The sequence below is a fragment of the Canis lupus genome, chromosome 10 (assembly GCF_003254725.2).
Source record: "Canis lupus dingo isolate Sandy chromosome 10, ASM325472v2, whole genome shotgun sequence".
NCBI lineage: Eukaryota > Metazoa > Chordata > Mammalia > Carnivora > Canidae > Canis > Canis lupus.
Genome location: NC_064252.1, coordinates 17,680,283 through 17,690,549, shown reverse-complemented (window position 1 = coordinate 17,690,549; position 10,267 = coordinate 17,680,283). Strand labels below are relative to the sequence as shown.

At 68.2% G+C, this 10,267-nt stretch overlaps 1 protein-coding gene across 5 annotated transcripts; it reads right to left on the bottom strand.

Moving 5' to 3' along the window:
• Window positions 1-813: 813 nt before the first annotated feature.
• MAPK11 (mitogen-activated protein kinase 11) lies at window positions 814-8,099 on the bottom strand. Of its 5 annotated transcripts, none has more exons than XM_025455513.3 (12): window positions 7,958-8,099; window positions 4,483-4,612; window positions 4,319-4,377; window positions 4,136-4,247; window positions 4,032-4,061; window positions 3,904-3,951; window positions 3,706-3,820; window positions 3,354-3,425; window positions 3,048-3,127; window positions 2,562-2,640; window positions 2,306-2,479; window positions 814-2,060 (listed from the first exon to the last, which is right to left on the bottom strand). In XM_025455513.3, exons 1-12 carry the CDS (start codon window positions 7,969-7,971, stop codon window positions 1,981-1,983), a joined length of 993 nt encoding a protein of 330 aa, XP_025311298.1. In that variant the 5' UTR covers window positions 7,972-8,099; the 3' UTR covers window positions 814-1,980. The 5 variants fall into 5 exon arrangements, with proteins under 5 accessions (XP_025311298.1, XP_048971164.1, XP_025311286.1 ...); XM_049115207.1 differs by having other exon boundaries at window positions 4,460-4,612; window positions 7,958-8,093; XM_025455501.3 differs by lacking the exon at window positions 7,958-8,099 and adding an exon at window positions 6,934-7,075.
• Window positions 8,100-10,267: the final 2,168 nt, after the last annotated feature.

Below are 10,267 nucleotides of genomic sequence, written 5' to 3'. Positions count from 1 at the left end.
GCCACAATCACCTGTGCCCTTCACGCCTGGGGCCGACCAGGCAATCCCCCTGCCTCTCCCAGGAGCCCCTCGCTGGCTGCTTCCTCCCCGTGGGGGGCCCGGGGTATGGCAGGTGTCCCCAGGTGGTGCATCCCAGTTCTGCTCCCGTCCGCTGCCCCTCACCACGGGACTTGGTCCAACCTGGTCTCCAAGGGTTCTCCAGGACCTGAGGCCCAGCAGCCGCCCCAACCAGGCCCCTGGTGATCCAACTCCCAGAGGGTCTGCAACCCCCAAGACCCAGAACAAGGGCACGAATGTCCCTGACCCCTGCCCAGACCAGGACCCGTCCTCACCCGAGCGGCAGTGGGCAGAAGGAGCTAGTAGCTCAGGGTGTGTCCCGAGGGCTGAAGCAAGGGTTCCCTCCCCCCACCAATACGAAAGAGAGGAAAGGTCTCTTCCCCACCCTCCCCAGGGAGCGCCTTTGTCCCAGGCGGCTTCCCTGATCACTGAGAGAAGGGGTGGGCCTGCACGGGGACCAGAAGCTGAGCTGGCCCCATGCATTCCTCAGCTGGGCAGCTGGGCTTTATGTGTGGACGGCCGGACAGCTGTCATGCCCTGTCCCCGCTCGGAGCCCATTAGCCTAGGTGCAGACCCCGACACCCCCCGGCTCCCAGGAACAGGGAGGCGCTGTGCTGTATGCGGCTGCTTGTCTGACTGGAGACCTGAGCGACCTGGGCAATGCAGGGCCAGGTGGGGCCTGACCAGGGGGGCAATGCACAGGCTCAGCCACCCCGTCCAAGCAGCAGGGCACAGAGACTTGGGAGACAAGCAGCCTGAGAGAGAGAATCCTCTTTATTGTGAAACCCTGGTGCAGGCACTTGACGTCGAGACCTCTGCAAGGTGGGAGGTCGCCCCAACACACGCAACACCACCCCTCACGGAGAGGCCCCACGACGGAGGCCCACACCCCAACACATCTTGAACCGAGTCCTGTCCCAGAGGTTGCCAGGTCAGCCCATCCTGGAAGAAGGGAGGGCGAGAGCTGACCCCAGCTGCGGGCTGCAGGGCCAGAGGGGGTGGGGTGCAGAGGTATCAGCAGAGGCTTCCTCCTCAGCTCCGGCCAAGGTCCAGGGTCTGAGCCCGAGTGTGCAGCTCCCTCACAGGCTGGAGCCCCTGGGCCAACTTCGGGGGGCTCCTGGTGCCTGCTGCAGCCCCCGCACGCAAGGAGGAAGCCCTGGCTTTTGTTCACCAGTTGCCCCTTGCCCACGGGAGCCCCCGCACAGATGCCTCAGCAGCGGCACCCTCCCCCCATCGGGAACCGAGGAGGGGGATGGAACAGTACAGCCACCTCCCTGGAAGCTTCTTGCTGGTCGTGGCAGCAGCCCGTGGGCACCCACAGACACACCCGCCTGCAGGTGCCTCGACACGTAAATACCGGGAACACACAGTGGTGCACACGTGCCACTCACAGTATAGGGGGACACTTGGCTCCAGGATGACTCTGATGACAGCCTGTGGCCGTCCCTGCCCTGTGACCTTCAGGGAAGACCCTGCTCAGCTTTCAGGCCATGGGGCCTCAGCATCTCCCAGGGGCGCCCCACGCTTCCAGGTTGAGAAGGTCTGACAGCAGAGGCCTCCCCTAGTCTCCATAGGGCTCTGCCCCCGTGTTCCACACTTGCCCTAGACAGCCCTGTGGGACGGAGGAGAGCCCCTCGGGCATCCTGGTGAGGCCCTAAGGAAGACCCAGAGGGTCAAGAGGAGGCAGGAGGACCAAGGGGTTCCAGAGGTGCAGACTCCACCCGCGGCTTGCACACACACACACACACACGTGTGCATTACACGCGCACACAGACGGCCCACGAGGAGCAGTGTGTGGGCGGGATCCCAGGCTGGGGGCGGGGCTGTGGCCACGGTGCTGCGGCCCCTCGTGGGCATGCGGTGGGCTGAGGAAGTAGCCAGCATGCTCTTGCCCCCTCTGGAGCAGCTGGTGGCACAGGCTCCTCACTGCTCGATCTCCAGGCTGCCGGGCGCCTGCGGTGGCTCTGCGGGCTTGAAGCTGAGGACCTCCTGGTAGGTGAGCTCTGTGGTGAAGGGGACAGGGTGAGCCCTGCGGCCGCTGGCCCACCGCCCCGCCCGGGCCCACCACCCCAAATGCAGCCTCCGCCTCTGGGCTTCCTCCCGGGGTCTGCCCTGGGCTGCCCCCAAGCCTCTGCTGGACATGCTCAACCCCATGTCCACCTGCCCCCCCCCCCGGCAGGAAACGGGCAGCCCCTAGCCCTCGGGGCCCCCCGCTCCACCCCTCCCAGCCGGGCCCCCTCGAGCCCACCCTTCCACTCCTCCACCGTGCGCTCCTTGGCCTCCACGCTCTCGTCGTAGGGCTCGGCCTCGGGCTCGTCATCGGGGTCATGGTACTGGCTGAAGTAGGCATGGGCCAGGGCGTCGGCCGCGCTGACCCTCTGGTCGCTGTCGAGCACCAGCATCCTTCCCAGGAGGTCCACAGCTAGAGCGGCCAGTGTGAGGGCGGTCAGGGGCACATCCAGGCCGAGACACGGAGCCCAGCCCGGCCCAGGGCCCGTCCTCACCCAGGGGGTTGGCTCCATGGAAGATGCTCCTGAGGTCCTTCTGGGGCATGGGCGGCAGGGACTGGATGTATGTCCGGGCCTGGGGGCAGCAGGAGGGGCCTGAGGGCGCGGCTCACACCCCGCCTCCCCCCCCCCACCCAAAGGCAGCCCCGGGGAATTCGGGGAGTGGCCTCCGACGGCCCGGGAAGGTACACAGACCAGAGGTGCCCCCGCTTTGGACGTGGCAGCTCCGGCGCCTTACTTGGCTCTCGGTGCCCGCAGCAGCCCCCGTCCTTGGCCGCGGCCCCGTTTGCCAGAGCGCAGGGTTTACCCTCCCTGTCCCTCGCGCCAGGGACGCCTTCCCTGTCCACCTGTTTCTCCCCGACGGGGTCAGGCCCTGCATCGGGCTCTGTTCCGCTGGGACCCCTGTTTCCCGCGCGGTTGCTGGGCTGCTCCCCAGGGCGCCCAGGGCCTGGTTCATGGGGGCGCCGGGGGCTGCTGACTCACATGCTCCGAGGAGATCTTGGCCAGCACCTCAGGGCTGGGCGTGCCCACCACCTCCATGATCCGCTTCAGTTGGTCAATGTCTGCCCGGCTGAGGAAACGCCCTCCGGCCAGGAGTGGGCCCCTCCCGGTGCGCAGATCCCAGGCTGCCCTCCCGCAGCGGGCGTCAGAGGGCCCCGGCTGGCATAGTGTGGGGCCAGGAGGCAAGGCCGGCCAGAAAGGGCCCGTGCCCACCTCTGCGGAGCTCCACCTCCACCCAGCAGAGGGGGACCCGGGCTCACCCCCCTCCCCAACCTGGTCCAAGGATACAGTCATTTCCTGGGAAGAGGGCCTTTCCCTGGAGCAGCTCAGCCATGATACAGCCCACAGACCAGATATCCACTGTGGGGGAAGGAGTCTCCGTTAGTTTGCCTGCCCCAAGTCCCGCCCCCGCCCCCTCCCGAGAAGTAGGGCCGCGCAGACTGTGCCGCACCCTGGTCACACCCAGGCCCCCAACCAGCAGAGCCCTTACTCCCCTAGATACAACTCTGGGCAAGGGGCAGTTAGCCCGGGACCCGCTGCGCTCAAGTGACGGCCCCGGACCTTGCCTGGGCTCAGGTCTGGACACAGATGCCGCCCAGGCCCTAACGCAACATGTCTGCCCCGCCCGCGCAGGCCTCACCCGTCTGGTTGTAGTGCATCCAGTTGAGCATGATCTCAGGTGCACGGTACCAGCGCGTGGCCACGTAGCCGGTCATCTCCTCATCAGCCTGGCGGGCTAGCCCGAAGTCCAGGATCTAGGGCGACCCCCGGGCTCGTCAGCGCCTCCCTGAAAGCACCCCCGCACCGGCCCGCGGGCCCTCTCCAGCGGGCGGCTCACCCTGAGCTCGCAGTCCTCGTTCACGGCCACGTTGCTGGGCTTCAGGTCCTGGAGGGCAGGTGGGGCGTGAGCGGGAGGAGGGGGGCGCTGGGCCTGCACAAGCCCGCCCTCTCCGGCGGTGCACCTACCCGGTGGATGATCCCCGCGGAGTGGATGTACTGCGAGGGGGAGACCGTGGGAGCGTCAGGTGCCAGCCAGCACGGCCCGCCCCGCACCCCCCACGTGCGCCCACCTTCAGGCCGCGCAGCAACTGGTAAACCAGGAACTGGACGTGTTCGTCGCTCAGCGCCTGGCACTTGACGATGTTGTTCAGGTCGGCGCCCATCAGGGTGGTCACCAGGTACCTGGGAGGGGTCAGGGGTCAGCAGGCAGCCCCCACAATGCGCTCCCGAGCCCCGCATCAGCTGCCACTCACACTTCGCTGAAGTCCTCAATGGAGGTGGCCGGCGTGAACACGTCCAGCAGCCCGATGACCTGTGTGGGGACGGGCGTCAGGACTCGGCGAGGCGCCCTGGGGCTGTGTGCCCCGTGTGTGCCCCACCCCCACCCCGCTGACCTGCCCCGGCGCTCCAGGCTCACATTCTCGTGCTTCAGATGCTTGAGCAGGCGCAGCTCGCGGTAAGTTCTCCGTGCGTGGATCAGCGACTGGAAGGGGCGCGACAGTTTCTTCACCGCCACCTTCTGGCGCAGCCGTGTGTCGTAGGCCGAGCTGCAAGGTGGGTGAGTGAGGCGGCGGGGTGGGGGCTGGCCATGCACCCAGGGCCCCTGCCTTTTTCAGAGGGCCCCTCGGGTGCACCACTGTCCATGTGGCCAGCCCGAGTCCAGCACCTGGGGAGCCTCTCCTCTGTGCCTCGTTCCTCAAGGGGCACCCACTCTCCAGTCCCCCTTCCCACACACATCCCAGCCATCCCAGGTCCCTGCCTGCCCCGCCTGGGACCCATGGGGCAGGATCTGGATCTTCTCCCCACAATCCAGCATGAGGCTGGGGGACAAACTCCACCAACCAGGTCAGGAAAACAGACATTGTGAACCATCCCCTTTCACCCCAAACGGTCCTCCTGCTCCCCTATGGGCCCACCACTCGTGGAGGCCCCCCCGGGTTCCAGAGCTACCTCCAGAGCCCCTGGACCCCCCCCACCTCTGAATATTCAAAATATGGATAAAAAGCTAGCTGAAAACGTTTACTGCGTTATTATTTCTAAGAGTGAGAAACTGGACTATACGAAGCATTCAGCAGAGGGTGGTGTCTGGACCCACAAAACATTCCCCTAGGCCCGCCCCACCCCCCAAGTTCCAGAAGTTCCACTGCACACCAGCTTCCACACCCCTCCACTCTGCACTGGAAACATCGTCTCCACACGCAAACGGCCTGTCACCGCTGGGCCCTCCCAGAGTTGCCGGCCTGGCCCTGGGGCCGCACTAGGCGTCCTACCTTTACAGGGACCAGGTCCTCACTGCTGCTCAGCCCTTCCCTCCCTCTCCTTTACCTGCACCCTCTAGAATTGTGCTTCCCCCAGGAGTGCATGCTGTCTACATGCAGAGCGGCTCCTGCAGCACCTGAGGTGCTCACGGGGCCCGGGGCAGGGGTGCAGGAAACCCAGTAGGTGTCTCGGGCCTCCATGCCCCTTCCTCCAGGCTGTAGCTTTTGGGGGAAGGTCCACGTCCCTTCTGGGGACACAAGCAGGGGAGTGGCCCCTCACGTGGGGCAGCAGATCCTTTGCTCAACTGTGTGTGCAAACTGAGTGACAAAAATGGGCACTGGGTCACAGCTTCACAGAACACGGGAGCCCAGGCGAGGGCCATTGCCTGCACTGGAGCACCGGCGCGTGCGGGCAGTGGGGAGAGACCCAGGGCTCCCCCGGGGAGTGTGATGCTCCCTAGGGACCCAAGCGATTCCAGCAAGACTCTATATTCCCCAGAGGCCACCTATGCACTGTCCTGATCCTCTTGCCTTTGAGGTCCGTCTTAGGGATGAAGACAGGCCCGAGGCTGGAATGCATAGGACAGCCAGCCTGGGGCCTCCCACACGTCGGCCAGTGACAACAGATGGGGGGACAGCAGCCCTGCTCCAGGCCCCAGCACTGAGCCCCTGGAGGGGTCAGGAAGTCCCCCAGGAGCAATGCCCCATCCCTAGGGGCTCCGGCCTCCCCATGTCTAAGACCTCCCCAGCCATCTGGCTGAGGCCTTGGGAAGGACCCCACTGGTTTTGGGGAGCACCTCTCAACATCCACATCCACACTCAGCTGGTCAGTATTGCAACTGCACTCCGAGTTCCCGTAAGCACCTTACCCTAAACCCCTCAGTGCCTCCCTAACCCTACACAGGTCTCAGCCAAGTCCCTTCCTCGCTCCCACTTGCAGACTGTCCTCGGGGGCCCAGGGACCAGGTGCGGGCTGTAGCCTGAGGTCTCCTGGTTAGAGCAAAAATGGAGTGGGGTGTAGGCCGACCCCACAAGTATGGTAGGGGGAGACGGCAGGCATCTCTGCTGGGCCCTCGGAGGGGGACGGCAGGCATCTCTGCTGGGCCCTCGGCCCCATCCAGAGTCTGAGACCCTTGGGAAACGGGAGGGGCAGGACCGGCCCCGGAGTTGGAGGCCATTGCAAGGGGAGGGGTCCTACCCCCCCCCCCAAGTTGGGTTCTTTTCTTTTGCAAACAGAAGTACTGGCTGGTACCGCACCTGCCAGACCCCGGGGTGCCGGCCCTTGCCTGGGGGCGAGGCGCACTCTCACGCGTGTAGGGCCCGGGGAGCCGCCCTTCCGCCGACCGTGACGCCGCAGGACCGGGGCCTCGGGGCGCTGGGGGGGGACGACCCCTCCCCGCAGCCCCGGGCCGCGTCCGGGGAAAGTTTCCTTCCGCCCCCGCCCCCATCCTCCGCGGCGGCCGGGATGGCCCGGGGCGGGGGCGCGCGAGGCCCCTCCCCACGCCGCGCTGCCGGCCGAGGGAGGGAGGGAGGGAGGAGGGGAGGGGGGAGGGGGGAGGGGGCGCGCCCCGGTCCCGCCCGCGCCGCCGCGCCCTGCCCGCCGCCCCTACCAGACCGAGCCGTAGGCGCCGGAGCCCACCGGGCGCAGCCCCTGCAGCCGCCGCGGCACCTCCCACACCGTCTTGTTGAGCTCCTGCCGGTAGAAGCCTGCGCGCGGGCCCGACATGGCCGAAGCGGCCGCCGCCCGCCCGCCCCGCCCCTGCCCCCGCCCGCCCGCGCCCCCGCCGGAGCCCCAGCCCCAGCCCGAGCCCCAGCCCCAGCCCGAGCCGCAGCCCGAGCCGAGCGCACGGAGGGCGGCGGGAGGAGGCGGCGGCGCGGGGCGGGGCCGGGGAGCGCGGGGCCCGACGCGCGGCTTCCTGCCCCAGCCGGGCGGTGTCTGGGCGGACGGCTGCCCCCCGCCCCATCCGGGGCCCGCACCCCTAACCCCTGCGCCCCGCCCCCTCCCGGGCCCCGCACCCCGCACCCCCTCCCGCACCCCTCCCGGGCCCCGCACACTCCCCCCCCGCCCCGCACCCTTCCTCCCGCACCCCTCCCGGGCCCCGCACCCCCCCCCGCCCCCTGCCGGGCCCCGCACCCCCAGCCTCCGGCTGCAGCGCGCGCTCGCCGGGGCACCGCCCTGCCCGCAGCCTCAGCTCCCCGCCCCCTCCCCTGCCGGCACCGCGGGTCCGCGCACCGGCCCCCCCCACCCCCCGCTCCGGGCCCTGCACGACACCCCTGCGCAGCTGCATAGGAAACGCCGCCCAAGGAACCCGAACACTTGGTGGGACGTGGCCGTGGGGCAGGCAGGTGGGTGGCCCGGCCCCCCCCCGCCGCCCCGCCCGCGCCGTGGCCCGTGTCCGGGGCCTCCAGTGGCTGCGCGGCGGCTCCCGCTCGGGGCTGGCCTGGGCACCGCCGGGGGCGAGGCGCTGCTGGTGCGGCCCGAGGACCAGCCCCTTCAGGACCAGGGACAGCGGCAGCGCCCGGCCACCTCTGAGGTGCTGTACCCACAAACAGCTGCCCCCAACCGGGCCCCTTCGGTTCCCAGCTCCTCTCCTCCTAACCCCCTTCCGCCGCCACCTCTTGCGAGAAGCCCACCCTGACTTTCCCATGTCCTGCGCGGCTCCTCCGGGGCATCACCGCAGCTCGTTCCCTGTGTCCCCTCGGCAGCGCTGCCCGTCCCTCACCCCGAAGGGCGGCCTCGCCTCTGTCCGGTGCTGGGCTCGCGCACCTCTCCTTCCCCCTCAAAGGTGACCAGCACTGCCGGGTGACAGGTGCCTTCGGACGCGCGATGAGGGCGGGGGCAGGGCTGGCACCTCCGGGGACATGGCAGCCACGCCCTCTTCCAAACAAACCAAACCCTGAGATTTTATGTGAAATCTGCTGGCTTTAAATACCAGCAGCCAAATTAAAGCAAAGCGTTGTCAGGGCAGCACCGGGCAAACGTCACTGCCCGGCGCATCGGGACTGCAGCGTGAGCCGAGCCCCGCCCGCGGCCAGCCTGGCAGGACCCCGGCCTCAGTTTCCCCTCTGGGACCCCGGTGTCCCCGCCCCGCGGGGCGGTGCCTGGGTTTTGTGCGGAGCCAGTGCAGCTTCAGCTGAAGGCGGGGAGGGGGCGGCCTTTGTTAGCGCTGGGGGTGCCCCCAGGTTCCCATGGCGACAGGGCCCTCCTCCCGGCCAGCGTCCTGCCCGGAGGACAGAGCTCCATGGGAGGGACCCCGGTGGGACCCCTGCTGGGCCTTCCCACAATGCCATCCCGGCCACTGGCTGCAGGAGGTGGCTGCGGCCAGGTGACAGGCCTGGTGGCCTGCAGCGGAGAGCAGCGGGGAGCGGCAGGTGCCTCAGGTGGGAGCTGGGTCCCGGTGGGGAAGCCGCGGGGAAGATGCCGGCCCTGGGCCTCGGGACCCCATCCCGGTCTCCCCACTCCTTCGCTGTTATCCCTTGGTGTCCAAGGTCTCTCTCCTCTCCATGTCCCCTCCACTGCCCAGGCCACCCGTAGGCCGGCAGGAGCTCCCCTGAGCTCCTCACATGGAGGCCCCTGATTCCGGGGAGGGGTCACTGGTTTGAAAGCAGGGTAGGGCCTTGGGCAGCTTTCTGCAACTTGGCAGGAAAGGTCATGGAGGCCGTGTGCTTCCTCCTGTCCTTGCCCCCACCTGCCCCACAGGGACACGGGGAAGTGGACACGGGAGGGTGGGTCATCGTCAGTTTGTCATGGCGACCACTCCAGGCTGGCCTGCCCCACCCCAACATCCACACCCAGTCTCTACCCTCACTGGCCCTAGAAGGACACCTCCTGCCCTCTGAGGGGGGGTAAACCCCCGTTGGGCCTGCAGCCCTTCCTCCACTGCCTGCATGCCCCCCAGAATGTGAGGGGTCCTCACTGGCTGCCCAGTTGGGGGCTGGCAGGAGTGGCTGGTGGAGGGCTGGCAGCCAGGCCCCAGGTTCCCACCTCCGCCTGCTCCAGGTGCCCCCAGCTTAGCTCTTCCAGAAGGTACCCCACCTGCTTCTGAACAGCTGAATCTTGGGGAACAGTGTGGCTCATAACCGTGTCACCTAGAGGTCCTTGGGGTGGGGGACGTCAGCTGTTTGCCTCGCACCTTTTCCTTGCGAGAGGTAGCCACACTTGTTCCGTGAGGCTTGAATGGGGCTGCCCCTGTGTGCAGGGGGTCCCGCCGAGGCCTAGCCTGTCCAGGGCCAAAAGGAAGCCTCAGTGGGGGAGACGGTGTGGGGCGGCCCGAGGACACAGCAGCAAGTGTGGGGAAGCTGCAGACATGTGGGCAACTGGATGCAGCCGTGTCAGGCTGGCTGCACCACACCTGTCCTCAGTTAGGAGCTTTCCCCTTCTGCTGGGCTGGTATCCTGGGAGTCCGGGCCCTCACAGGGCAGGCCTGACGGGCCGACACCATGTGGACACCCCGAGGGCTACAGCGGTGCCTCTGTGCCTCTGCCCCGTGCTCCTTCCCCGGCCGTCAGCCTTACTGCAGCCCCGAGTCGTCCTGGAGCTGACCCAGATGGCCCCACAGCCGGAGCAGCGGGGACACAGGGCTGCCTCCCAGGGCCCCCGCTCTCTGGTGGGGTCTGCACACAGCGATAACTCACTGAACGTGTGCTGGCTGGACCAGGCCTGCGAGGTACCCCCATCTCAGGAGAGGAGACCCGTCTGGGGTTCGAGGTCCAGCGGGAGGCCCAAGCCACACCCACCGCCATCAGCTGCAGCCCCTGAGCCCAGGTGGATGGGTGGGGGCGGGTTCGCCACCAGATGGCACCGGATCCCCATCTCCCCCCCCGCCCCCCCCCGCTCGCGGGGGGGTGCAGGGATGCCAGGCTGTCCCCACCGGGCTGTCCCTGGAGCCTCAGCTCCTGCGCCCTGGGGCGGCCCGGGGCCACACGAACAGCTCAACACTCCCC